General features: G+C 54.0%; 10 protein-coding genes across 10 annotated transcripts; 1 reads left to right on the forward strand and 9 right to left on the reverse strand.

The window, feature by feature from the left end:
- Window positions 1-1569: 1569 nt before the first annotated feature.
- On the reverse strand, window positions 1570-3423 carry LDBPK_360490 (vacuolar protein sorting-associated protein, putative; the record flags this gene model as incomplete). The annotated part of the gene is made up of 1 exon (XM_003865117.1): window positions 1570-3423. One exon carries the CDS (start codon window positions 3421-3423, stop codon window positions 1570-1572), a length of 1854 nt encoding a protein of 617 aa, XP_003865165.1.
- A 962-nt stretch (window positions 3424-4385) lies between these two features.
- On the reverse strand, window positions 4386-5705 carry LDBPK_360500 (dihydrouridine synthase domain protein-like protein; the record flags this gene model as incomplete). The annotated part of the gene is made up of 1 exon (XM_003865118.1): window positions 4386-5705. The coding sequence occupies one exon, from the start codon at window positions 5703-5705 to the stop codon at window positions 4386-4388; it is 1320 nt and encodes a 439-aa protein (XP_003865166.1).
- A 1650-nt stretch (window positions 5706-7355) lies between these two features.
- Window positions 7356-8033, reverse strand: LDBPK_360510 (hypothetical protein, conserved; the record flags this gene model as incomplete). Its single annotated transcript, XM_003865119.1, has 1 exon — window positions 7356-8033. One exon carries the CDS (start codon window positions 8031-8033, stop codon window positions 7356-7358), a length of 678 nt encoding a protein of 225 aa, XP_003865167.1.
- Window positions 8034-9863: 1830 nt separating this feature from the next.
- LDBPK_360520 (hypothetical protein, conserved) lies at window positions 9864-10913 on the reverse strand (the record flags this gene model as incomplete). Its single annotated transcript, XM_003865120.1, has 1 exon — window positions 9864-10913. One exon carries the CDS (start codon window positions 10911-10913, stop codon window positions 9864-9866), a length of 1050 nt encoding a protein of 349 aa, XP_003865168.1.
- Window positions 10914-12239: 1326 nt separating this feature from the next.
- Window positions 12240-13772, reverse strand: LDBPK_360530 (DNAJ domain protein, putative; the record flags this gene model as incomplete). Its single annotated transcript, XM_003865121.1, has 1 exon — window positions 12240-13772. One exon carries the CDS (start codon window positions 13770-13772, stop codon window positions 12240-12242), a length of 1533 nt encoding a protein of 510 aa, XP_003865169.1.
- A 3463-nt stretch (window positions 13773-17235) lies between these two features.
- On the reverse strand, window positions 17236-19503 carry LDBPK_360540 (mitochondrial carrier protein, putative; the record flags this gene model as incomplete). Its single annotated transcript, XM_003865122.1, has 1 exon — window positions 17236-19503. One exon carries the CDS (start codon window positions 19501-19503, stop codon window positions 17236-17238), a length of 2268 nt encoding a protein of 755 aa, XP_003865170.1.
- Window positions 19504-20247: 744 nt separating this feature from the next.
- LDBPK_360550 (hypothetical protein, conserved) lies at window positions 20248-21582 on the reverse strand (the record flags this gene model as incomplete). The annotated part of the gene is made up of 1 exon (XM_003865123.1): window positions 20248-21582. The coding sequence occupies one exon, from the start codon at window positions 21580-21582 to the stop codon at window positions 20248-20250; it is 1335 nt and encodes a 444-aa protein (XP_003865171.1).
- Window positions 21583-22500: 918 nt separating this feature from the next.
- Window positions 22501-23397, reverse strand: LDBPK_360560 (protein phosphatase 2C-like protein; the record flags this gene model as incomplete). The annotated part of the gene is made up of 1 exon (XM_003865124.1): window positions 22501-23397. One exon carries the CDS (start codon window positions 23395-23397, stop codon window positions 22501-22503), a length of 897 nt encoding a protein of 298 aa, XP_003865172.1.
- Window positions 23398-23994: 597 nt separating this feature from the next.
- On the reverse strand, window positions 23995-24420 carry LDBPK_360570 (small nuclear ribonucleaoprotein, putative; the record flags this gene model as incomplete). The annotated part of the gene is made up of 1 exon (XM_003865125.1): window positions 23995-24420. The coding sequence occupies one exon, from the start codon at window positions 24418-24420 to the stop codon at window positions 23995-23997; it is 426 nt and encodes a 141-aa protein (XP_003865173.1).
- A 1092-nt stretch (window positions 24421-25512) lies between these two features.
- LDBPK_360580 (hypothetical protein, conserved) lies at window positions 25513-26145 on the forward strand (the record flags this gene model as incomplete). The annotated part of the gene is made up of 1 exon (XM_003865126.1): window positions 25513-26145. One exon carries the CDS (start codon window positions 25513-25515, stop codon window positions 26143-26145), a length of 633 nt encoding a protein of 210 aa, XP_003865174.1.
- Window positions 26146-26703: the final 558 nt, after the last annotated feature.

Consider the following 26703-nt stretch of genomic DNA (forward strand, 5'->3'; position numbering starts at 1 on the left):
AAGTAAATGGAGAAAGGAAGCCAGATACAGAGAAGCCGTCGCGCTCGGGCAGCAACGCACACACACACACACGAGCGAGCAAACACTAGCAAAAGCCTCGATGTGCGAAGGGGTCTGCCGCTGCTCGCGTATATATATATATATATTTGTGTGTATATATACTTGTGTGGGTGTGTACGTCTTGTGTGAGTCCGCAATAGCCATGCACACGTACACACAGCAGAAAGCAGAGAGGGAGGGGTGTGATGGGGAGAAGAAGGGAGGGGTGGGGGAATGTCACAAGGGAAGGTTCTAGAGATAGAAGAGTTTACCGTACATGTACACGGAGATGACCCGAAAACAGAAACAAGAAGAGGCGGAGAAAAGAGAGCAGTAAGCGAATGAGCCTGCGTGATGCGCAGTCCGATAAAAGGGAGAGGGATGGGTGGGGTCGCTATGTTGCCTCCCTTCTCGTGCTACCGCCTGTTTCTGTGCGTGAATGTAGGCGTGATGTATGTGCGTGTGTGCAAGAGGTGGCGGATGACGTCTTTGAGAGAGACGCGCACAGGCAAAACGCGACCCCGCTGCAAAGTTGTCGCTTCGCTGGCGCCAGTACCGTAGCGCGTGAGAAGCATGCAGGGCATTTTGTGCACGCACGGGTTTCAAAGCGTTCCGACCCCCGATGATACGCACGCATGCGTACACACAGTGCCACGCACGCGAAGGCGTTGCGGAGTCCAGAGCAGAGGAGGACAGAAGAAGGAAAGGGTGTGGTCAGAAGAACGGCATGGCTATGGGCCGGTGGTGAGCAGAGGGGGCTCATCAGAAGAAAAGCGGTTGCAGTAACGCTTCGCACGGTGCCCACTGGTGTTGCCACGCGTCGGTTGCCTCTCTTGTCTGATAATGTTGGGCGTACAAAGAAGCGTTCCTCCAAATGGCACCTTGAGGTGCGCGCAAAGCACAGCGCACCTGATGTGACGGCCTGCCGTGCCGCCATATGCACCTTCATGTTCTGTGAATAGCGTGCTTTGCTCTCGCTACCAGAGAGCAACTCGCATCGAGGGACGGTCGTAGGCTCGAACACACACCAGCAACGCGGGGAAAGGAAACGCACGGAACAAACAGGCATACTCACGTACGAAGAGACCAAGTGCCGCAGTCAAGATCTCAACGTAACGCCTCGCCTACCCCCCCCCCATGCGAGTGAGGAGGTGCGGAGAGGGTTGGCAGGGACAATGGTGGAAACGAGGAATGAGTGCACGCTGCAGAACGCAGAGCGACAGCGGCAGACCAAACAGCGCCACCGTCTTTTCATCGTTCAGGCGCGCCGAGAGGTAATGGTGCACCTGAACGATCGGGATACACAGCGATACACCGCACACATACCCACTTGGGGCATCAGCCGCAACTACATATCTCGTCAAAGCAACGAGAATTCAAGCCATGGTTGCAGACGCCTTACCCCCTCCACCGTCTACACAGAACGAAAACGTGCACGTCTCGATGGACTCCCTTGACCTGAGGGCCTGTCGTGCCCCTCCTCCCAACCTACTGGCCCCCGCCTGCTCACAGACGAATCCTGGATTTCCTCTAGGAGGGCAGTGAGTGTATAAAATCCTTGCTGTTCAGCATCGACGTCGTAATGAGGGAGACGTGCGCCTCGATCTTGGCGGTGTACGGCTCCGTCGATGGCCCCGTGACGCCGTCGGTGCCCAGCTTACGCGATACCTGCTTGCCGAAGTTCATCAGCGTCTCCTGGTTATTGTCCACGTTGCCTTCGTTGATCTGCGCCAGCAGCATCGCCTCCGAAAAAGTGTAGCCGCCAATGTACACAACGATAATGTCCTTGGCGCGCACAAACGGCGCCTGGCTAGCGGGAATAGGACACCCCGGCACCCTCTGCACCGGATACTTCTCCACCGATAGTGTACCGTTGTAGACACGGTTGATGATCTTCTTGACGAGCGGTACGTGCTGCGTGAGCACATTCTGCACGTCCTTGCCAAACTGCCCAACAGCCTTCGCGACCGTCTTGAGCATGTGCCCCGTTGAAGATCGGAATATCTCGTGGCACCGCTGGTCCTGTCCAGCATACTCGATAAGGCGGTCGATCAGCTGGACCTTCTCCTGCGGGCATTGACGCTGCATGAGCTCCTGCTTTAGCTGCATGATGATGTTGCCGGCCACCCTTTCGTAGTGCAGGTGGTACAGCATCACAATGCGCAGCGCATCGTCGACGTCCGTCTTGGGGTCCTGTACCACCTCCAGCACGAGGCGGCTGTGCTCCGTCACGTTGTTGTTGTTGATGATGTCCTGCTCGAGTACCGAGAGCCGCGTGAGGTTGCGGCCGTTGATCTCGGCGACCAGCTCGCTCGTGATAGCGCAGTGTCGGGTCACCTGCACCGACTGCTTGCGAGCCTCAGGGAAACGGTTCATGAAATTTTTGATTTCATCCAAGGAAACGGTGTTGCGGTCAAATTGGTTCATCTCCTTGTACGCCTTCACCATCTCACTCACCGCCACGCAGACCTGGCCCCAATCGTCGTAGCGATGCTGGCCAAAAAAGCCGTCCGTCTGCGGCGCGACGACATGCACGCGATCCTCCGGCTTCGCATCTGGGTCGTCGATGACGACTTCGTTGCCGCGCTGGAAGCCGATCAGCTCATGAATCATTGCCTCGTAGGTCCAGGGCATCAACAGTGGGGTTACAGGGTCGTCCTTGCGGTCCAAGATCACCAGCACACTCTCGGTGGCCTTGAGGTCAGGGAATGTGGCGTGAACACTCTTCATGCGAGCTGCCACCTCGACCGCGAGCTTCTCGGAAACCTTGCTGCCCTCGCGGTACCGAATGACAGCCCGGCGATTCGTCGACAGCAGCATGCTAATGATGCCCTCCGACATGCGCTCGAGCGACTTGGGGTCCCACTGACTGTACGTGATGGGGTTCATGAACGGGCTTGGGCCTTTGGCCAGCGGCGAGGGTTTCAGCTGCATCAGACACACCCACTCCGTCACGGGAATGGAGTTGATGTACAGTTCCCCAACGCGCGACACTAGATTAAGCACATCTGCGTTCGCCAAGGACTGCACCAGCGAGGAGTCTAGCATGTAGGTAAAGTAGATGTCATAGGAGGCGAAGTTGCCCTCCGCCAGCTCCTGATATACAGCTGCCAACGATGCCGCAGAGGGGCGGCACACAATCACACAGGAGAAGTGCTTCATGGGATAGCGCTCCTCGTTCGCCAGCATATCGACCAGCACTACATTATGCTGCAGCAGCTGGTGCTGAGAATAGGCAACGGAGAGGATTTCACGAGTCGCATCATCGCACAGGAGCACCTTGAGACCCGCCGTGGCGCTAAAAGCTGTGTTCAAGTAGTTCCAAGCCTGTTCCAGGCAGTTGCGGCGCCCGCGGTTTACCTTCGAGGAGGATACGGAAGACATTTTGTTGCCGTGCCGCACGAGGAGCGAAGAAATGACGAACGCCTAAAGCGCTCGCGCACGGCCGGCGAGCACCGTGCACAAAGGGGCTCAAAAGAAAGAGCACGACGAGGGCGGCAGCGGCGGCGCTACTGTGTCGACCACGTGACGTCCAAACAAAGAGCAACAGCAAGAAGGTGGAGACTGGAACACGCAAGACGCACGCAAAAGGGGTGAAAATGCAAAAGAGGAGGGGTGCGGGGAAACAGCTGATGTGAAGTCAAGTGTCCCAGCCTCACCACAACCGACACGGCAGCGCGGCTCAAGAGGAACAACCGAAAAAAAGGGGGAAAAGGGAGGGGGCAGAGAAAGCGAAGACGGGAAACGGCATAGATGACGGGGTGCTGCAGTTGTATCGCAGCCAAGGCCAAAACGTTGAGCAACGGTCCGACGTCCCGCTGAAAGCTACTCGCCAAAGCGCGAACCCTCTCTATCCATACGTTTTCGGGCAGGCTGCATGTGCACCACGGCCGAAAGGCGCAGGCTCAGGGTAATGGGTGGGGAGGTGATAAAGTGGCGGTGTGTAGTGGAAGCGGTGTGTGCTCACGGAGAGAAAACACATATCACGGAGAAGGGAGGGGGACCGGTATACTTGGCCGCTGCTACTGCAGACGCTTGTGACAGAGAGAGATAAGGCACGCTCTCTCATGAGCTGCGCATCACGAAATGTCAAGCACCGCGTACGGCGCCTCAAGTGCCGAGGCGGCTGCCAGTGTGCATAGCTCGTTTGACGTGTGTGTGTGTGGCTCGCTTTCATGTCGGCTTACAATGTTCGCGTCGCTCTGTTAGGGTGATGTCCACACTAATACACACACACGTGTGCGTGGAGGGATAAAGAAAAGAATGATGTGATACTGTACAAGCACTCTGACACACGAGCACACACACGCGCACAGTGGGAGGGAAGGGACGACGATAGCGCCGCTTTAACTGGACGCTTTCGTCGTCTCGACACGGGCAAGCTTGTGCTCTTGCGCGCCAACCTCCTCACTCGCCGCCGCGGTCACCGCTGCACGCTTTCGCGTGGATGCCGACTTCTCCACGAGCAGCTCCACCGTGTGCGCACACGAGTCCGCCAGCGCCTTCTCCTCTACAGTCAAGCGGAAGAACTCGTAGCAGTCGGCGTAGCTGCGCAGCTCAACCTGCACCTCCTCCATGAACGGCTTTAGGGCCTTCACCATCGGAAACGCGCGCGTGAGGTGGTACTTGAAGTTGTTGAAGAGGGTGCGGTAGCGCACCGAGTAGAAAAAGAGCTCCTTCATTATGGCCATGGCGTACACCTCAGCGTCCTCCGTCGACTGCGCCTCGCTGTCGTGAGCAGCAGAGGAGAATCGAAGTTCGCTGCCTTTGCGGTGAAAGCAACGCGCGTCCTCCAGGGCGGCGCGAGCAATCATGGCTGCGTCGAAGCCGTACAGCGCGCACTTTGCCTCCCCGTCTTGGCGCGACAACACGGAGCCGTTCAGAACCAAGCAGATGCCTTCGAAGGCGGCGTCGGCCCTGCAGGTGCGTACCACCTCTGCCGCGCGGTCGTACAGCGGAGCTTGCTCAGACCGCTGGTCCGGCGTGCGGGCGTGAATGGTGATGGCGTGCAGGATAGGGTTCGTCGGCGTGTGCTGCGCCGCCGCCAGTATCGCTCGCAGCATCCCCACAGTGGCTTCGGCAGTGTCCTGAAGACGCGTCTTGAGGCTCATGGCGACGCGCTTACCACCCCGTGCTTCCACATTCGAGTCGCTGTTCACCGCGTCGTGCACGGCCCGCACAATAGCCCCGCCGACCTCCGGCCGCTTCATCAGTGCGGCGCCGAAGCCGTTGTGCACACTGAACTTTTTGGGGCATCCCATGTTGATGTCGATGCCGTCTATGTCATTGCTGCACACAAGCGCCGCAGCCGCACCACGCGCAGGGTCTGCGACGCCAAGCTGCAGCACAATGCGAGGGGCAGCGATGCGCTCTGCCTTGTGTCCGCCGCAGGTGATGTCAGGGAGCACAGGCGTGCTCAGCACAACAGTACGCTTGTAGGTGTTTTTGAAGGGGTCGTAGGACACGTATTCGGCCATCGGCGTGTCTACTGTGGGGTAGTGCACCACCTCGCGCTGGCATGTCGCAAGCTTGGCGGCCACCACCTCCTCAGTGAAGACGACATCGGCACCGTGTGCGCCGCACAGGGCGCGAAAGCCAGGGCTGCACACGCGTACCATCGGCGCCAATATCGTCTTGTGGTAGAACATTGACTCCTCCACCTTCATTGCTGAAGCGAGTATGAAAGGAACGCGGCGGCGTCGGAATTCCGTTTGACAAACTAGGCCACCCGGCCCTCCAGCAAACCTCTGCGCGTCAGGATGGATGCACAAGTAGCACGTGTTTTGTATGTGTGTGTGTCTGTGTGAATAGTAAGAGAGGCAGATGCGCAGTATATCCGTGAGGGGACCAGCACAGGCAGCAGGGGGCCACAAGGGGCGCGCCGTGCAAAGGAAGAGAGGCGAAAAAAAAAAACGCACCAGCAATGAAGAGAGAGACAGAAAGACTCGATTCGACATCAGCGGAAGGCGATGTGTGTGACAGCCTTTCAATTCGACCACCAGAAGCGAGGAAGCATGCTGTTCGGCCCTCGGCACCCAGAGAAGCTGGAGAGAAGCACCGCAGATGGCACAAGCCTGCTGCCTACGAAGGAAAAACAAAACACTCCGTTGTCACAGCAGCTTGTCACAAGGACATTAGTCACGACGGATGTGTGCTGAGCTCGGCAGCGGAGGAGCTTGTGCACATCACTGTGCCAAGAAGCGCGCAAAGCGCGTGTGTTTTGTGCGTGGTGTGGTGTGTGCCTTTGAGTGTTTTGCATACCTACAGCTTGAAAAGACGGACGAAAACAATAAAAAAAAAAAACAGCGAAGAACACAGAGAGAAGTCGAAATGAGGCACTAACTTTCCATTTTCTTTATTGTTTTTTTTTTTTGAGGTGGTGGACAAGAAGGGGTGAAGCTGAGTGCGGCTGCTGCTGAGAACGGTGTGGGCAGTGGGGTATCGCAGCCCCTTGCAAGAGGCGTAGGAGCGTACACACCGCGACAGCGACAATCACGCACACAAGCACGCACAGACAGACAGAGAGACATAGATAATTGCTAATGGAGGCATAACGAGATACACAAATCTGTGCTTCGCCCACACAACGATGTAAAATAAAAGGAAGGACTACAGGAAAGAAAACAAAGATGCGGATTTGGTGCCAACGAAACGGAGCGGTAGGAGCGGGCCATCATAGAGAGACGGAGGCTAGAATGTGTGTGTGTGTTTGTAGAAGGGAGCCGATGGGGAAAGCAAAGAAATGGCGGGAGAGCTTTACAACGTCAGATTTACATTTCACGCGTCAAGCATCCCTTCGCGTTTTTCACTCCCCCCTTCCATCGCCACCCCTCCCCCTTGACTCCTTCCGTTCCCGCGGCCCTGTGTATGTTTCTTTCTCCATTCGTTGTCCCTCCCTACGTGTTTGGCCACCTGCTATTACTTCAACGAGCAACAATGAATCAGCTAAGTGCTCCTCTCGTCTGCCTCCCTGTGCCGTCGCACTTATCCTTGCGTCCGCGTCGGGCCAACAGGAGAACAGCGACAACAACAACGGCAGCAAGAAGCAAAACGCTATTCTTCTGTCCTCCGTTTTCTTCCCAGACTGTGTAGTGTCGCCGCTACCGGTTGCTGCGGTTGTTTCTTGAATGCGTCGCTACTGTCTCCACCAAGAGAGCGCGCAAAAGAAAAAGAGCGAGAATGACGTGAACGAGGAGATAGAGAGAGAGAGAGACAGCGCACCTGCAGATGCAAATCGCACCAACAGTGGCACATACGCACACACACGCACACATGCAATTTAAGGGACAAGAAGGGAATGGTAGAAGCTATGTGGCTTACTCAGCATTGAGGTAGACGCCGAACTCGTGGAAATCGCGGTCGAACTCGGCCTCGATCTCGGCGAACGTGTAGGCCGGACCCTCATCCGCGGCCGGCTCATCGGTCCAATCAGGGTGCATCACCAGCCACGGGCGGTTGTGGACGTAGAACCACTGCTGGCACATGGGGCACTTCGTCTTGCTGTAGCCCTTCATCATCATATAGTAGTTAGACTGCGGCACGTGCGGTGCGCAGTTACCAAAGCACAGTACGATCTGCTGGTCACCTGGGTTGCCAGTGCCCTCCACGCGGATGGGGCGCTCCTCACTACCGATCGGAGGTTCGTACAGGTGGTTCACCGCCACATACGGTCGATCGTTCCACTCCTCGCGATCGTGCTCCTCCAGCATGAGGGTGTCATCGGCCTCGAACAGGTGCCACACGCGCGCTGGCTCCTGCCAGTACAGGCGGCCAACACCGGTCACCACGTCGTCGTACACCGGCAGAGACTGGTCCATAAGCTTGCTCATAATGGGGCTCTTGCGCCAGCTGTCCGGGGGCTGCTGGAGCTCGTTCAGGTTGTGGGGTTGCACCGGGTAGGACTTGTCCTGGTACGGCATGGGGCCATGCGAGCTGCCACCGCTCATCAGAGCGCGCGATGCCGCGAAGAGGAAGAGATTAGTCTTGCGAAGCATTACGAGGTAGGAGAAGGAGGTCGCGCTCACAGCTCCTTAGCGTTCTACTGAAGTTTCGCTTTATCTGTGCCATCGAGAAAGAGGTAGTGGGTTTTACGCGTCAGAGAGTGTGTCACGGTGCATTGCACACCAGTGTGCCATACACGTGAGTTGTAATGGGGTGCGGCAGAGTGCAGAGAGAAGCAGCAGAGCGGAGGTGAATGGCGTTGAGTCTCAAGGCGAGAAGGGTCTAGAGGGAGGGCGAAGAGAGATCTCCTCAACGCTGCATTGGAACTCGCACGCATTCATCGCGGGATGCGCTGAGGAAGTAAGCAGTTCCGCTCCCCTTCACTCGGCATCCACGCGTGGAGAAACGTGCAAGCACCTGAGCGAAGAAAACATGCCGTGCAAGTGCGGCTTAGGACATGCAGAGATGTTGAAGAGGCTCCACCATTCGCAGAAGATGGCGATGCTGTTTGGTACGAGTGTCGTCGTTTTACTGAGCAAAACATCGCTTCACTACCACTGGAGTAGAGGCGTGCAGCAGCATCCACCACCAACCAACGTCAAGCCGTCAAGGGGTGAAACAGAAGCCAAAAAAAAATAAAAAAAGCATAGTGGAGCTGTATAGGACGGAGGGAAAAAATGGGGGACCACAAGAAAAGAAACAGACATGCACAGGAAGACAAGGCGGCCACCTTCACGGCGGTGTGGAGAACGCTTGAGAGCCCAAAAGAGAGAGAGCAGTAGCCCCTGAAAGTATCGGAGAAAAACGGATGGATTGCACGAGGGGAGATGACGCAGAGAGAGGGTGCTGTGCCATCTCCCTCCATCTTTGTGTCACTGCCAGTACTGTCGCACACCGCCTGCGCCTTACTCCTCGCTTCCCCTTTTCCATGCCGACTCATGTTTCTTTCATTGTGTGCGGGTGTGTGATTCTGTGAAGGTGGGGTCATGTCCCTTTTTTGTTGTTTGTTCTTTGTTTTATTTTACATGAGTAGGATGTCACCGTGAGCGCATGCGCATGTGTTATAGGAGGTGCGCGCAAAAGGCGCGCGCACTCGCACTCGCACAGACACACCAAAAAGAGAGGAGGTAAAAAGCACAAGATGATCGTACACATCGCGCTCTTCATGGCAACGAAAAAAAAAAAGAAACTCGCTGATGGAGAGGGAAAAAGAAGGCTAATAATGACAAGCCACACCTTGGGCAAAAAAAGCAGCCACGTAAGAACACACATATACAGGACACGTGCGTCCTTACACCTACACAAGGACGCTAACGCACCTGCAAAAAAAAGAAGCGAAGCTAACGCCACAAAGCTGCAGGCCTTGGGTACTTGGAAGGGAAAGAGCTGAAAAAAAAAAGAGGTGCACAGAGGGAGGTGGCCTTCCCTTTTCCACCCTCCTCCCTCCAGTGGGCACAAGAGCACCCCTATCTTGAAAAAAGATACATATACATACCTAGCAAACTGTCCTCCTCACTAAGACCTACATGGCAGCTAGCCAGTGGCGTCCCGCAGACCGCCAGCCGTCAGCACTCGAACTCTTCCTTCCACACCGCTGATACGTGCGAGGGAACACAAAGAGAGAGACACTGCAAGAGAAGCACCTAAACACGTGCGGCACGGAAAACAGAAAGCGAGGAGCACATGCTTAAAAGGTCGAAGCAGCAGTGTAACACCTCTTCCTTGACAAAACGTTTTTTTTTCGTTTTCGGTTCCATCTGTGCCTGCAACGAGACATACATGCGATGGGGCGGGGGGCTACGACAAGGGCGGAGGGGTGTGTACACTTGGAAACAGGAGAGGGGCGGAAAGGGGCGGGAACACACTCAGACTAGCAGATGCGGTTAAGCTCTCCCCATGGCCTGTAGCATGCCTACGCTTGTCTTGTTGTCGTTTAGAATGCGGCCACCACCACCACCACCACCGCCCATGCCGCCACCGCCGCCACGGCTACCGAATCGGTCGCTGCGGCCGCCGAAACTGTCTCGTCCCAAAGGCGGAGTCGGACGCCCGAAAGGACGTCCCGTTCTCGGCGCAGGGATGCCACCGCCCTCCTTAGCCCTTGCCGCGCGGCCGCCAGTTGCGATGCCCTGCTTGAGCGTCTCATTCTGCTTCGCCATAAGCGGCGGAATTCGTCTAGTAGAGGCCGAGACCCGCGCTGACATCCCAGCCCTATCCCCGTAGCCGGAAGATGTCGCGCCGAAGAGACCGCCGCGTGCAGGTCCCCTCGATGGGCTGAAAGAAGGTGCAGCAGGACCAGTGCCCCACATGCTTTGTGCCTCCGCACCTGCCCGCTTGGCGCTGCGGATGGCCGCGATAAACTCCTCATGCTGCTGACGCCAATTAGTCTGTGGGGCCGGAGCGGGGGTGTATCGACTTGTGGTGTTCGCCGTGCCCAGTTTCTTCGTTCGGCCTCTCCGAACCTCACTTGGGGCACCGAAGACACCACCGGCGTAGGCGTCGTCCCCCTCGCCGCCTGCACACCGCTGCTTGCTACTGTCAAAGACCCTACGCTTTTGGTCGCCTTTGCAGACGCTCTCGTGGTAGGCGATGCGGTCAAAGTTGAAAGTACGGCCACATTTTGAGCATGGGTGCAGATTCATGTTCTCCGGCTCGACGCTTTCTGGTGGCATGCTCTGCATCTGCAGAGAGCGGACAGCTGACATGCCAGCGCCGCGGGGTTGGCCGGCGAAGGCGATGCCGGAGGATCCACCGTTGCTTGCCTTGGCAGCCGGTTTGCCATGGAGCGGTGGCATGACTGGTCGCGGCCCTTGCGGGTTCAGTTGCCACCGCTTGATGGCTTTCTCATAGCACTGCGGAATGTGGATGTTGATTGAGGCCGATCCGAAGCCCTTGCCGCATAGCTGGCACGTAATGAACTGCGGACGGGGCATCCTGGCGTGCTCCTCGAGCGCCGGACCTGTGGACTTTTCCTGATCCTTTCGTGCCTTTGTATGTCAGCAGGACACTATTCGAGTAAGAGAAGCAGCACGAGCATCGGAGAGACGCTAACGGGAAGAGTTGTGTGGAGGGAGCAAAAGAGAAGGCGGACGCAAAAACAAAAACGGAGAGAGTAGCCAGTGTAAATCTGCTGCGTGACGCAAGCCGCGAGGCTTTGATTGAAGCTCACAGCTGGTTCATTTTCGTTGTGTCGCGGCTGCACACATCCCCATTCATCCAATGGCACTGTGGTAGCGGTTCGCACGCATTCAACACCGCACACATGCGCCTGAGTCGGGGAAAAAGCCGGTCTGTGTCTCACGACATTGCATGCACTGTGCAGGTCAGCCGCACACGGAAAACAGACCAACAACAAAACAAGCAGACCCTTCTCCCACTCAAATATATAGATATATACGTCTGTGTGGTGTCTAAATTAGTACAGAGGCCGTCACGCTTCGACGCCGTTCAAGAACAAAAGAAGTTCACCCGTGCGCGCCCTTCACGGGATGGAAGGTTGCTTTAGCGTGTTTGTTTGCTTTTTGATTGTTTCCGGCTGCCCTACTGCCCATACGCTGCTCTCGTGTGGCTGTGTACGTGTGCGTGCCCCCCCCCTGTCCTCTGCATTTCGTGTCCTCCACAACCGCGTCGAAGGTAAAACGAGGAAAGGGGAGCGGACAGAGAGCAGGAAAGAGAAATCGGTGGTGCGTGTGCCGCGTGCAGACAACGAGGGCCTCACCCGCACAGCGCGAGAGAACGGAGGGGTAGCGAAGAGAGTAAAAGTTTGAAGCAAAGGCTTTCTCGCACAGGAAGGATAAACCCTCCCATCCCCCAAGCCTGATCGACAGCGGTCATCAACGTCCACGATCAAACGTGCGAAACGCTCCGCGTTAGGCAGGTGGACAGGGCAGCAGGTAATGAACCCACGCAAGTTAATAAACGTTTAAGATACAAGAGAGAGTGAGAAATAGAAAAAAGAAAAACGGAAAGGCATAGACACGCGCTAGCCATGCAGAGTCCACTAAACGCACACCACTTGTAAAACCACAAACACAAAAAAGGAAAGAGCCACCCCCTTCTTAACTATCAGTAGCAACAGGGCAAAAGAGAGATCGCGCAAGAGACATCCTGGTTGATACGTTTTCGATTTCAAGCACCGGCACCGCAGAGATCGTCCGCGACACTTACACTGTGAGAAAGAGGGAAAGACGCGACACCGGCGTCAACAAGAACGTATTGGTACCACTACCCATCGGCCTCGGCACCTCCCCGCGGTTCGCTCAAAAGAAGCCCGGACCGCCGCGGGGGCGACGGCGACCATTGCCTGCGCCTCCAAAGGCACCTGGGAAGCCGCCCGCCTGGAAGCCACCGCCGCCAAACATCATGTTCATCACAGTGACAATATCCTCCTGGCTCGCACCGCCGCCAAAGCCGCTTGGCATGTTGGCCCCCTCCACGTCATTGTCCATCTGACCTGAGTCGTACATGCGCTTCTTCTTTGGGTCAGACAGGACGCCAAAGGCCTCACCGATCTCCTTGAACTGCGTCTCCGCATGCGACTTCTCTTCTTCGCTTGCGTGCGCCCACTTGTCTGGGTGCCACTGCAAACACGCTTTCTTGTAAGCTCGCTTGATGGCATCCTGGTTAGACTCGTGTTGAGGAAGACCGAGTATTTTGTAGTAGTCCTTGCGCTTCGCACGCTTGGCGCGCGCCTTCAGCTGGCGCAGCTCCGCTACGAACTGGTTATCCTCCTCGGCGGCCTGCTGCATGTCCCGCACCGCCTCATCGAAGTTCTCCAGCTGCTCTTGAATGCGGCTGCGGCGAGCGTAGATTTTCGCAGAAGTGGCGCCGTTGCTGATGGCGTAGTCGCAGTCGAGGAGAGCACCCTTGTAGTCGTTCAAGTCCATCTTCGCCGCTGCCCGGTTGCTGCGCAGCGTAGCATTCATGCGGGCGTTGGTCGGGTCGCACTCGACCGCCTGAGTGTACTCATCGACGGCCACCTTGGCGTTCTTGTTCTTGAAGGCGACGTTGCCGGCGTCCTTGTGTGACTCAACAGCACGGATGCGCTTGAGCAAGATACGCGCTTTGGTGTTGTCGGGGTCCATCTGTAGCGTCTCTCGCAAAATATTCTGCGCGCTGGAGAAGCCTTCCTGGCCGCGGTAGTATAGCACCAGTGCACGTAGATAGAGGTAGTAAGGGTCGGAGCTGTGCGTGTACGCGAAGGGGGAGAGGACTCTGGATGCCTCATCCGGCGACGAAGGCGCGTGCGCCTCTGCGTAGAGAAACGCCAGTGTCGAGGAGCCAGGAAAGTCGCGATACGGGCCGGCGAGTGCGCGGCCGGCCTCTGCAAAGCAGCCGGTCTCTATCAGCTGCCGCCCGCGCGGCACAACTTTGCTGGCCTGCTCCGCACTATTCAACAACTCCCTGAGGTGCTTCACGTCCTGTGGCGTGGCCTTTGGCGACGTCGACACGGCCGTCAGACCTGCCTTCAGCGCCTCCGAGGCGCGGTCAAACAAGCCTAGATTACACAAGGCGCTGTGCAGCCGCGAGTACGCCTTCGCAAATGTTCTATCCATTGTCACCGCCTTCTCCGCGTCGTGAGCGGCTTCCTGGTATTGCCCCCTCTTCAAGTATGCCGCACTGCGGTTCGAGTAGAGCACCGGTTCATCTGGATGGGCCTCGATGGCGGCGCTATAGTGCTGAATCGCCTCCGCGAATGCGTTCGACTTGAACGCCTGATTGCCCTGCTCCTTCAGGGCCTCCCAGTTGCCCTTGCCGCTAGAACTGGCGGCGGGCGCTTCGTCCTGTGTCATGGAGATTCGCAAAGTACACGCGCGCGCAGACACGCACACACACAAAGGGAAGGAAGAGAAACACGCTCAGCAGCAGCAGAAGTACCGTTCCACAGCAAGACAAAAAATGCGCAGATGAGGAAAGAGGGATAAATGGCAGAAAAACACGAAAGATTACGGAGATGATAATAGCACAGGAGAGAGGGGAGGGGGTCACCACCAACCAAGCGAAGCCCGAAAGAGGCCAGCAAGGGGAAGAAAAGGGAGGAACACAAACGGAGACGCGCGGGAGTACAACAGAACAAAAAGAGTGGGAGGGAGACAAAACAGAAAAGCGCAAGGTTAGGGAGAGGAAGGGGATGCGAAACGAACACCTCTCAGCTTTCCGATGGTGGTTGCTCAAATGAAGCACGCCACCGAAAAAGGAGCTCAGAAAGCGCTAGCGTATAGTTATAATTTTCTTCCCGGTGATGTGGGAGATGGAAACGCAGCGATTTAGGGCGCAACGTCGTCAGAGAGAAGAAATGTGAAGGAGGGAGGGCAGTGAAAAGAAGGGAAGTAGTGAAGGGAGGAGGAGTTGTCGAAGAGTCTGAACAAGCTCTTACAGCCCCTACATCCCTGTGCAAGTGAAGCGCGCCAGCTCACCGTGGCCGGTCGCTCGGCGCGCCATACACCGAGACGGGTGTGCTTTGCTGACAACGAAGGTGCAAAGGCGTCTCCTATAGGCGTGCGATTCGTGATGTGGCCGCCGCCATCATGGGCGTGCGTGGCATCAGTGCAAGCACGCGGATCTTTTTGTAACTCTTTTGCTTTCCCTTTGCTAAAATGCGGCGTATGCCACCCGGCTCCATATGACAGCAGTGAAACCTCGCTGAAACACACACACGCACCGAAGAAACAAGAGCGAGAGTGATATGCAACCAAGAAGCAGCACAGCGAATAAGGCAGTAATAGAAAATGAAGCGCATTTGAAAGGGAAAAAAGAGTGGCAAACAGGAAGAAAACATACAAAACTGAACGAGGGGAAGTCAAGAGCGGGATGTACATTGCTGTGGTGGTCCACACGCGCGCACGCACAGATACGCGAAGGCGAGAGACGCAGACAAAGACTGCGGCGCGGCGACACACACACACAGTAAATGAAGAAATCTAAATGGAAAACAACAGAGGAAATCATATTAACGGCACTTTTGTTTTTTTTTTTACAAACAGAACGAAAGCCGACCAACACAGCAACAGGAGACAAGAAAAGAAAGCAAAACAAGAGGAAAAATAAACCGAGAGGAGAGCCAACACACCGGAGACAATAGCAGCAGACGGGTACTTCTCAACTCATGTTTTCCTTTGTTTTCGACATTCCAGGTTTGCGGGAGGAGGAGGGGGTGTATAACCGAATATGAATGCTGCTGCAAAGGAGGGAGAGACGACGATGAGCGGAGTTACATCGGAGTCCAAGCACCGCACCTAAAAAAAAAAACGAACGCCGCTGTCGCAGAATGTGGGTGGAGAAACATTTGGAGAGAAAAAAAAAACGGAAGGAAAAGGAGAAAAGGGGGGAGAGGGACCTTTTGACATGGCTTTGACCATGATGCCCGTGTGTTCTTTCGTTGCCGCTGTGCTGGCGGCGGTGATGTTTGTAGTGGTTTCGCGAGTCTTCTTTCTGTTCGTCTCCTCCACAAACTCCAAGATGGAGTCGCCGGCAAGGAAGCCGTGGAGAGACAAGCAAAGGAAAGAGAAATAAAGCCGTGCGGAGTGCGCGGGGCCCCACAACTGCCTGTAACTGTTCTCCCGTTAATCTGCCCATCCCTTGGAGTACAACGGGACACAAGTGTATCGCTTTCTGCTTTCACCTTTCCCCTCTACTCCGCTTGGTTCGTTATCATGCATACTAGCACGAAGCGAAATGGCGGAAAAGATTGACCGTTTCTTTAGGAGTCAGCTCCCGAAAATACTGCTGCACCCACACGCACGCATGCACGCACACATGTCGGAAGACTACAAACGTATAAGAAAATGGCTGGCATAATATATCGTTAGCGTCGGTGTGTCTTTTAGCAAAGTCATCTTATTTCCTGAGGTGTGTGCACGGAATGGCCTTACCAAACGAGCACTTTACCTCTTCAGCGCGGTCAGCAACAAGGCTACATCCTACCCCTCCCGCCCTCACCCACCATACACACCCTCGGTAGAGCACAGCAGAGGTAGTGGAGCGCCACGAATTCCCTTTTTCTGTCACGCCCACACAGTCACACTAAAGCAAACACACAGAGAAGCGGGAGAAAGCGAACAAACGCGTCAACGTATCAGTCTGCAGCCAGAAAAGTAAAAAAAAAGGGAAAGACAACAATCAGCCAGCGGAAAAATGGTTCGAAAAAAAAAAAGAGAAAGCCAACACACGCACGCACACACAGACACACGGTAACACGTACACAGAGAAGGGGAGAAAAGGCAAGGAAACATGCAAACAAGAAGTTATAGAGGGGCTTTGAACTGCGGAAAGAAACGAGAGGGGAAGTGGGAAAACGATAAAGCACATTAAATGACATCAGAACGTCGAAGAGAGGGAGAAAAAAAAAGAGAGAAACAGATAAGTGTGGGTGTGGCTGCTGTTTGACCACTTCAGCCAGATTACGAAGAAATGAGTGGAGGCGCAGCGGGCTCTCTCACATCCCTTGATGCGCATATTTCTACGAATTTTTTGGAGGTTGCTGTGAAGCTTTGACGGCGCCGCTGTCCTAATCAACGCCCATGTGCCGTGACTTCCCCTCCCCGACCCTTACCTCAGCCCTCCACCACCTTGCCACCATTGCGAGTTGGAGCAACAACGAAAGCCTCACCGCTGCAGCGACCTCACCCTCCTTGCAGCGGCTCCCGAGAGCACCACACCTTTCTCATCCCGCTCGGAGCTCCCATTCTCTGGACACCTCTCCCAGAGCCATTGCTCCCCTGCAACATGTTTGACAGCTGCATCAGGAAAATGAGGAAAGAGACACTCTTGTTTCGTGCGTGTGTGCGTGTGCGAGGAGGGGGCAAGCAAGGTCCATCACACACCAAGGAAGGGGCGAGCAAACCCGTACGCCGATCGCAAAGAGCAGCGTTTCGTCTGTAAGAGGGAAAGGGGGATTGAATGATAGTTGCCAGATAAGAAGTAACTCTAGGAGACAAGCAAGCGAGGGAGCAGAACCACAACCTTTAAAATGGGAGGTGTAAGTCGTGACTCGTCGAGAACGGAGAAGAGGCGAAGAGAGACCAAGCGAGGAAGCCTATCCAAAAGAAAAAAGAAACAGAAAGAAACCTCCTCCTAAGCCAACAAAAAAAAAGACATTCACATCTACACGTGAGGGACAAGAATAAAAGGACGCGGCAGAGGCAGACACACGCGCGAGGATCAAACAAAGTAGAAAACAAGATCACCACACCCTTTGTTGTCGTCTGCCGTGGCCGCCCTGGCTCGCCACGTACGTGCAGGGGGCGGGCAGCGGCTCTAGGCGGTGTCACCGCGGGACAGCATCGACTTTGACACCGCAAACGATGGAAGGAACAGCATCTCGCGCAGCATATCGTTGCGCGTCGCCGCGATCACATCTCGACACCAGTCGTTCACTGCGAACGAGATACCAAACGTAAGGCTACTCACCGTGAAAGAGAAGGGCATCTTGCGGTAGAGGAAGGCAACCGTTTTAGGGCTTTTGAGCAGCGATTGCACGGAGCTCGTGCCCAACTGCGCGTACACGACACGCTCCGCCTGGCGATTACGTTTCATGACGTTCAGTGGGTACGTTATCACGGAGCCAGCCAGCCCCGACGTCGCGCCAGCAGCCATATACTGCAAAAAGGTATGGCATCCGAATCGCTCCTTCAAGTAGTCATATAAGGCGAACCCGATGCCGCCGAGAACACCCACGCCCATCATGGAAAAGTAGCAGCCTTTCCAAAGTGAACCGATGCCGTGACGTCGAGCCATGGCGCGCAGCAGCCAGAAATATGACTGAAAGCTGGGAACGGCGTTCACAGCGACACGCGTACGCAGAAGATCGAGTGGGTACACGATCGTCGTCCCAAGCGACGCGGCGGCAGCGCCGGCGGCGAAGTTGGTGTAAGGTGTGGCCACATGCGAGTACATTAACCGTTCCGCCAATAACTGAAACATATCGAAGAAGCAGTACGTTAAGGCACCGTACGGTACCACGCGCAGCATTGTGACGTGGCCCGACGTCCACATGTTCGGACTCTGCTTGACGACTTGGTACAGCAGCTGCGCTCCCTTCTTTGCCGAGGTTTTCTCGGTCATGCCCACTTGATACAGAATTTTGAGCCGGTCAAAAGGCAAGGAAAAGAACTTGGCCGTGGCGGCAGCCACCCCGCCGCAGAGGAATGCCTCCGGCAGCGTGACAATGTTGTGGCGCGACGAGTACACGACCGTCGTCTCGTAGTAGTTGCGTGTGCGTCGCTTTACAAGATCATTCACAGTGAAGCTCGTCGCGGTGGCAATGGGACCTTTGATCCAGTTCATGGCAAGGCCCTTGTAGAGCCCCTGACGAATCCCTTCCTCCCGATACACCGTTCGTAATGCGTCGATGACACTCGAGTAGCGCCGTGGGGTGACCTGCATGCGCCGCCGCACAATATCCAGCGGGTATGTCGCCGACTGCGCGAGCAAGCCTGCAAATCCGCCAGCTACCAGTCGCTGATATGTTGGGATGTCCTTGTCAGACTTCAGGTTAGACACTTTTACAATGTAGTGCTTAAGCGTCTCAAAGCACGCAAAGCTGCAGCCCGCGTAGGGCACAATGCCCACAAGCGTAGGGAAAAGGCCGCCGTAGAGGGAGAGAAAGCCTTGCTTAGATGTGGCTTCTTTGAAAGCAGCGCTATAGCTAGGAAAGCGCCGCTTGCCGGAGCTGCTACGCGCTGCAAATCGGGCACGCATGAGGTCCAGCGGGTAGGTACAGGTAGTCGAAGTGGCCCCTGCCAGCGAGCCGCTAATAAACCGCAGCGTCACCGCCCGCGCCTCGTCGGACGAGCCGTCTGGATTGCTGCGACCGAACATGAAGCGCAGCTTGCTGTGGTAGAAGTCGAACGAAGCATAGGTGATAGCCGCGTATGGAACGACACGGAGCATCGTCGCGCCATTGCCGATCCACAAGCCAGTAATGCCAAACTTTTGCACTGTCTCCACGCCGAGGTAGACAGCCTCGCGCAGGCTAAAGTGACGTGTCGGTTCCACCTGGAAAATGATCTTGACACGGTCACCAGGCGCGATGACAGTCTTGCTCACAGCGCCAGCGATGCCGCCGGCAGCGAAACTCTCGATGAACCGAATTACTTCCTTAGTGAATGAACGCGGCGCGTTTGTATTACTTGTGCCTTCGTACCCGTGCTTCACGACGAGGACGCTGTACTCGCCGGAGCGGTCGAAATCCAAAAGCTCCTCACCCAGGGACGAAAAAGCGTGACGATTCTCGTGGCAGAAGAGCGACCACTGAGGCTCCGTGAGGCCGCCGACGCCGTCTGTGTCGTATCGGAGAACGAGAGCATGCAGTTCGGCGACAGAGAGACCGCACAAAGGGGTCACCTTGTCCACAATGGTGTGCACTGGAATTACGAGGATTTCCTCTCCCGAGCTAGATGCAGAGAGGTCATCAGCGGTATCCGGCATCGCGCTGCTAAATGAGGCATTCGAGGGTGATGCAAGCGAGTTGCCAGTTGCTTCAGTAGCAGGTGTCGAAACGGACGATGAGGTTGTCGACAGCATGAGCGTGCGCTCCTCGAACAAGGCAGAGAGCACACCTTTACAAAGCGCGTGGAAGAAGCAGGGAAGAGTCGAACTCGCTCTCTACCACCTCTAGAACAAGAGTCAAGATGCACGACAGAGGCGAAGAAAGGAGTAGGGAGCCAAACAAATAAAGTACAAAAATCAAATTGGGCAAGCGTAAGAGTATGAAGACAGACACAACAAAAATATAGCGTTGAGGCGGACAATTCGAGAACGAAAAAAATACTCAGCACGCGATGCCTGCGCTTGTCAAAATTAATGACTGGAATATGCAACGCGGGTGTGTGACCTGTGCGACCTAGTCGTACACCGCTGCAAGATTAATAAAAAGAGGCACAAGATACTCACATACAGGAAAGGGGGAGAGGCAGAGGGGGGAGAAGAGATGTCGTGAAGTTAGCGGAAGTGATCAGTAGGGAGGATATGTATCGGCGCACGCGCGAGTCGCGAAGTTGTGCGTCGTCCCCAAGAAGTCATCGACCTGACAGAAGGCGCCTCGGAGAGGCTGTGATGCCTTGATGAAAACCCCTCGCAAAGTGGAAACTGCTGAAGCCAAAGACGGTGGTTGCGATTTTGTGCTGAGCTTTCAGAAAGCTATACATAAAATCCAACGCTCCCAACGGAGGATGTCGGAGGCTCCAAGAAAGTAAAAAGCTGTCCAATTTCACGATGCACCAACAGATGGTGCGCTGGAGCACAAGTGAAGCAATGGGGACCTCTACCTCAGTGTAGACGCTCGAGACTATCCATGTAAGCGTCTAGTTCCGATTTCATGGCGCCATATTCACGCTTGTAGTCCCATGCATCCAATTCATACAGACGCAGCCTATCGGCTGTGGCAGCAAGCTCACGGCGTGTGGCAGCCAGTTCGCTTCTTGCTACTTTCAAGTCCTGCTGGGTACCGCGGTCCAACTCTAGCAGGTCAACATTGTCCAGCATATTTTTCTTCCAGCACGATTGCAAATTTTCAACGTAAGCTTTGATTTCCAGCAGCGATGGCATATGTGTCACACCAGGAGCAAACGGTTTCGTATTGTGTGTCGGTCGACTCTCGCGGTGAATTAGAATCTCTGGAGCACGCGCGCTGATCTTCCGCGACAGCTGAGAAACCGCTCGTGCCGCATACTCCGGGTTCTCGGATGCCTGCTTTCCCGTCTCCCCACGCATTGGCACCATGCCACGCTCTATGGGAGGCAATACTACAGGGCAGTGCGGCTCAAACGGCGCAATAATGAGCTGCGTTGACGGGTCGTAAAATGTCTCAAGGAAGTTGATCTGCGGAATACGGGACATTAGCTCGCCGCAGAAGAGCGAAGCAAAGTAGAGTGTATATTCGTCGCTTTCACTAAACGGAAAAAAAACATGCTCCCTTCGCTCCACGTGAATTGTTGCGATAGGCTCGCCAGGTCCGCCTTCAGGGAGGAGTTTGTGAACTGGAAATATTAGAACGGCGCTCTTTCTCCCAACTTCGTCCACGTTGCGGTTCAACGCAATGGAGCTGCCGAGAACCTCAGCATCTGCGCTGCCAAGGCATCTATGATGAACCTGTGGAGGTGGAAAAGCCAACTTTCGCGACACGTTCGCGATCGAAAACATATCAACACCACGCTTCACAAAAATATGGCCGTGTGAACCACGAAGCAGACGCGTGGTCCCTTCCAGCAGGTTGTAAAGCGAGCAGCAAACCGATTGCGAGATCTCGGAAGACACGAAAACCTTTGGATCTCCCATTTTCTTACATGTAGCAGAGAAAGTGCGGCACCCTCGTATTTGCTTCCGCGTTGCCGTCAAAGGTGTGAGAGACTTTGATAGCTGCAACTTGGAGGGGCCTCGTCTACCCCCGCCTCCAATGCCCTCGGCGTCGTCGATGTTCCGTGAAAAAGGAGACAGAACTGGGCCAGATTGTGATTCCTGATCGATGCGAGACAATTCGCCTGCCGCCACGCGCAGGCGATTTGTAAGTGGTTCCAGCTCATCCGCGCGCAAGCTTCCATTTGCTGCGAGTAGCCGATCAATTATATTTGCCACCAGGCAAATTTCCTCCTTGATATTCTCCATTCCACTGTATTTTTGTTTCTGCGCGGAACACGTCAGGAAGAGTGAATGCTCCTGTTTTGCCGTGACGGAGCAACGTTGAGAGTGGTTCTTTTCGCGGTGCCTTGCAAGCAAAAGGAAACAAAAACGCGAGATTTGAAGTAAGTCAACTTTTTTTGTTGGCACACGTCATGCACTGTGTTCCCTGGCGAACAGCATCAGCAACATTTTTTCGTGTTTTTACTGCTTGGAGTCATTGCCTCTTTTTTTCGCTTTCTTGCGAAGCGAAAAAAGCGCAACAAAATACATTTCAACGACTTGGTTGTTGCCAGAATAAGTGCGCATCTGGTGTCTTCATGAATGAATAGGAGACACAGATAATCATCACCGCAGACAACCAGTACTACATAGATCGGAAGTTGCTACTTCATGTAAAGCAAAACAGCTTGATTACTACAAACTCCGGCAGCTCGCGAGCATTTCGGACGACACGAAACCTCGCACATCAACGACAACAGGAATCGGAATACACAGACCTCTTTCTTCAAATCCCTTGCAACGTGAAGCAAAAGTCTCAAATCGCATTGTTGTGATAAAATGGTGATGCGCGCTGCCTCCTATCAACTCAACTCTCTACTTGTACTCCCATGGAGGAAAAAGCCGGTGATATAACATGAGAACAAGAAAGGGGGAAAGCCCACACTCACAGAACATAGGGCCAGTATATAGAGAGCACTCGCTGTGCTGAGCTGGTGCATGAAAACATGTATATATAAAGTGGTCGACGAACAACAGAGCTTCATATCTTCAAGCCTTCAAGCCAAGCAATGAAATCAAAACAGGGAAACGTAATTAGCGATTTCGCACAGAACGACACAACAGCGAAACACCAAAGGCAACGAACAGTTAAAAAAGGTGTTCAGCCAAGCAGAACAATATGATTTAGCACTTGAAAAATGGCGGCTTGAATTCGACCACGATGATAGTCATGTTGTCGGTACCGGCCTTCACCGAGTTCGATTGGGCGAGGCAGCGATCAAGAACCTGCTCACAGACAAGGCTAATGTCTACGGCAACAGGGTGCCCGTTCTTGTCAATGTCATTGTTTTGAATCAATGTTTTCACAAGTTCGCAGCATTCTTCATTGGACAGCACATCCCATATGCCATCGCATCCGATTACTATGAACTCATCGTCACTTCGTGACGGTGTTACCGTGATATCGGGACAGGCAGTGACGGCCTGATCCACCCAACTCTTCGCAGCGCAAGATTTGAAGTCGACATCGCCCAAGGCCCGACTGACAGCCAGCGTCATGTTGACCCGACCATTTTCTACATGGCACCCAGCAGCAACGATTCTCGCCTCCTCGGCAGGGACCGAAGGCTTGTGGTCTACACTGAGGGGAACAGCCTTGCCACCGCGATATAGCACGGCGCGGCTATCACCAGCGTTTGCGCAAAAGATTTGCTGATTGGACAAATAAACACAGTTTGCCGTGGTGCCGCTGGACACAAACTTCTTGCAAATTTGCTTGTCGACTTCTTGGAAAGAAACCTCAAACGCCTTCGCGACGTCATCCTTGTATATAGCAATATTCTTGAGCAACTCATCTAGCATGTGTGCCCTACAGTAGCGTGACGCCTCATCTGATTGATGGCCGTCAAAAACGCCGAAAAAAGCCTGGTCCTTGTTACCATTTAGATTCAGCTGCGCTACATGAGCGTCCTCCATAGACTTTCTCCACCCCTGCATACTGCAGCACCCCACTCGCAGGTGTGACGTCTCGAACACAGTCGAGAATTTCTGAGTCTCCGGCTTCGCGAGCATATCACCCATTTTTTGCTGTCGGTAAAGAGCGAGTACTGATTGTGTCAAGGCTGCGTGTCAGGTGGATATACAAGAAGTGACACACACCCACCTATACTTGCAAGTGTGATCAGGCCGATATACAAAGGGGTGGTAACAAAGAGAGCAAAAGCGAGGCAGCCAGTAAGAGCGAGAATATATATATATATATATATATATATATAACATGGAAAGCACATTTGGGGGAACGAAAAGAAAGAGACCGCACAGCGCAGAACGGACTGGTGGTAATTTCATGCTTTTTCAACAGAACAGTTTTTTTTTACAGTGGAATCTAGCCGAAAGTCTCACTCGGGATAACAAACGGCGAATCAGGGCTTACAACCCGACATTCACAGCGACAAAGTCCTCCAGACAATAGTAGCTACAGCAGCGCTACCACGATAGAGGAGAAAGCAACAACAAAAAACAAAAGCAACTCACTGCCTCAATAATCCAGTATGTCCGTGCTGCCGAGAAAGAAACCTATACCATTCAACAAACATACCGGTAAGCAGTCTACAGGCAGGAACTTACTTGGAAAGATTCAGTGAGAATACCGAAATAGAAGCAGTCGAAGAACCTTAATCAGCGCAATTTTTTGCGCAGCTGCTTGCTCTTGTCGTTCTTGGGTTGTGCCTTCTTGATGCGAAGCGGTCGTGGGGCGGGCACGACTGGTCGGAGGGCAGGTACGTGCTTCAGCGACTTCTTGAGTTCCTGTTGCACCGACTCTCGGCGCCACTGCAGAGAGGGCGCTGCCTTCATCTCTGGAGGCAGTAAAATGATTCGTATTTTTGAGCCACGAACAGTAACCCGCTCGTAAAACCCGAAACTGGAATCTTTTGCGTGGTGCCGAACATCAACCAGCTCAATGTTTCCTCGTGAAACATCAAAAGCTGCCAGTGTTCCTTTGTACAGATCACCCTCGACGGTTTCCACCGTCACCCTCGAGTGCAGGGCCTCAAAAACTAAAGAAGAAGGAATATCCTTCGTGGCGTTTGAAGTGTCTGCCATTCTCGCAGCGGTGGTCAGGCGGGTTTCTTGGCAGTCGAAAAGATACAGAAAAATTTGCGAAGCAGAAAAAGTGTTCGGCATATGAAGTGTGAGGAAAACTGCGCCCCCCTAGCATCTCGAATGCCGCATTTGTGAGGCGATCGACTTCTTCGCCCAAAGGCTGAAGGAGAGAAAGAGGGCGGCTACCCAAAACAATGAGCGCCTCGATGCTGAGAATTCTGCTATGCGTGCTCTGGAAGAGTCATGTGCGCGTTGCAGAATCCTCTTGGTCAGATTTTTTTTTCTTTTGAGGGTGAGAGCCTCCGCAGATCATTCCGCACCACCGTTTGCAAGCTGAACCCTCGTGGCTCCATTCTAGATCACGTGAAACCGCAGCAAAGTTGATAGAGGAGTAGCAAGTCAGGTCAAACGAGGACTATCTAAAGGCAAAAGGGCCCCCTATTTGTGTCGCGGCGAAGGGGAAAAAGCGATCAGCGTAATGGTAAAGCAATTCCAATACGGCCCCTAACAACAGAAACAGACGCATGCAGCCGCCTTAGGAGGGGGGGACAAAGGGCCCGAGAGGGGGGATGACAGATCGTGCAAGGTCGCACCGCGCAAAGTCGAGGGGGAGTGATTTGGGTGAGGGTTTGATACCGAGAACTCCGCGAAAAGAGACAATACCCCAGTGAGCTTGCAGCAAACAGGCTTCCTTGTGCTTACACAGCGCGGGCTCTGCTTTTCTGCCCTTGGGCAGCCCATCCCTTCCCCATTCTCGCCCCATCACGTGCGAGAATGGGTAGCGCTTTTCTGACAAACAACGAAAGCCCACGCATAAGAGGCTACGCCCTCTAAAGCGCTTAAAAGCATCAGAATCACTGATCTTACTTCCACAGAGGACTTCACGTTGAATTTCAACGGAGCAAAAGTAGTTGCAGTGCATGCCGCTTCCGCTCATCTACTTCCCAGCGACGTTTCAACTCCCCTGCTTCTTTCTCGTCTTACCTTTGTGACTTTGGGTGAAATGTTCTTGCGCACAAAATGTCTAGCAAAAAGCCACTACGAGGTAAGAAAAAGGGCTGAATTCGCCTGCATGGTGCTGGGTGCTGCAGAATGAGCTTCTTTGACTTCTCAGCAAGCTCTTCTGAGAGCAGCAGTCAGTCGGACAACAGCAGCAAGGTGGATGACCGGATCAAGCTTACGTACGCTGAAACAGTGGTTTCTTTGGCAACTGCTGTTGGCCTCGTGATCATTGTTTTGCTGGATCTTCTTTACAGAAGCACCTCCCGTCATGCAATGCTTCTCAGAGTTCAACGCGAAACGCGTTTTGACGGTGCATATATTCTTGGTAAACCAGAAGGAAACCGTGCGCGAACCATTTTGGAAAATGGGCTGAAGACACATGAGTTTCGTATCCGCCACCCTCCTCAGTACTCAAGAGTGGTTCCCGCCGTCGTCTCGGATTCGCGCGACGCAAAGCAAGACTGTGTTGAGATGCTTAGCAAAGTACGCTCAATACTTTCTAAGTCGTACGGAAGATGCGCGGAATTGATGTCCATGCGCTGCTGTCTTGCCTGTGTCACAGGCGCTCTTCCAGGTGAGCAGTCAGAGCGTTTTCTTCGAATATATGAAAGGGTCATGTTTTGCTCACACCGGGTGAACGGAGACGAGAAGCTTGTCACATCAGATGATATACGGTACATGCATGCCTTCTACTATAATAATGTACTCAAAGTTCTGCAATGATCGAAGTGAGCATCTGATTTTGCAGCTCAATTACGTTTTCTTTTTTTTGTTGTTGCTTCTTTCGTCTTTTTTTTTTGCTGTCTGCTTGTCAAGCGCTCTTGTGAGGGAGACAGTTAGATGAAGCGACTCACCGCTATCTTCTTACAAACCAAGAGTGAATTATGCAAAAAAAAGCGGAAAAGTACGCAGAGTACAATCCGTGTCGCTGTGTGTCTACCTACAAAGTACATCTGCATACTTTGGTGTATGTGCTTCACATTTTCTTTACGCGAGCTGCGAAAGAAAACTTGAAGTGACTCTAAGTGTAAGAGCGAACAGGTGTTTCGCCTGCTGTACACCAATAAGATCTGGTGTTGCGGCAGAGTCCTCACACTCCCACGGATGATGTTCTGAGTCTGCAGCTGGTGCGAGATCTAGAAAAGGATACGCAGGATCAAAAACCCATTGCCGCAGTTGGATTGTTGTGAGCCTGCAGTTATGGTGGTGCACACTATGGGATTTATTCTTGTCCACAGTATAAGACAAAACGTCTCATCTGCTAATCGTCAAGTTTCAACT

Source organism: Leishmania donovani, chromosome 36, assembly GCF_000227135.1.
Source record: "Leishmania donovani BPK282A1 complete genome, chromosome 36".
NCBI lineage: Eukaryota > Euglenozoa > Kinetoplastea > Trypanosomatida > Trypanosomatidae > Leishmania > Leishmania donovani.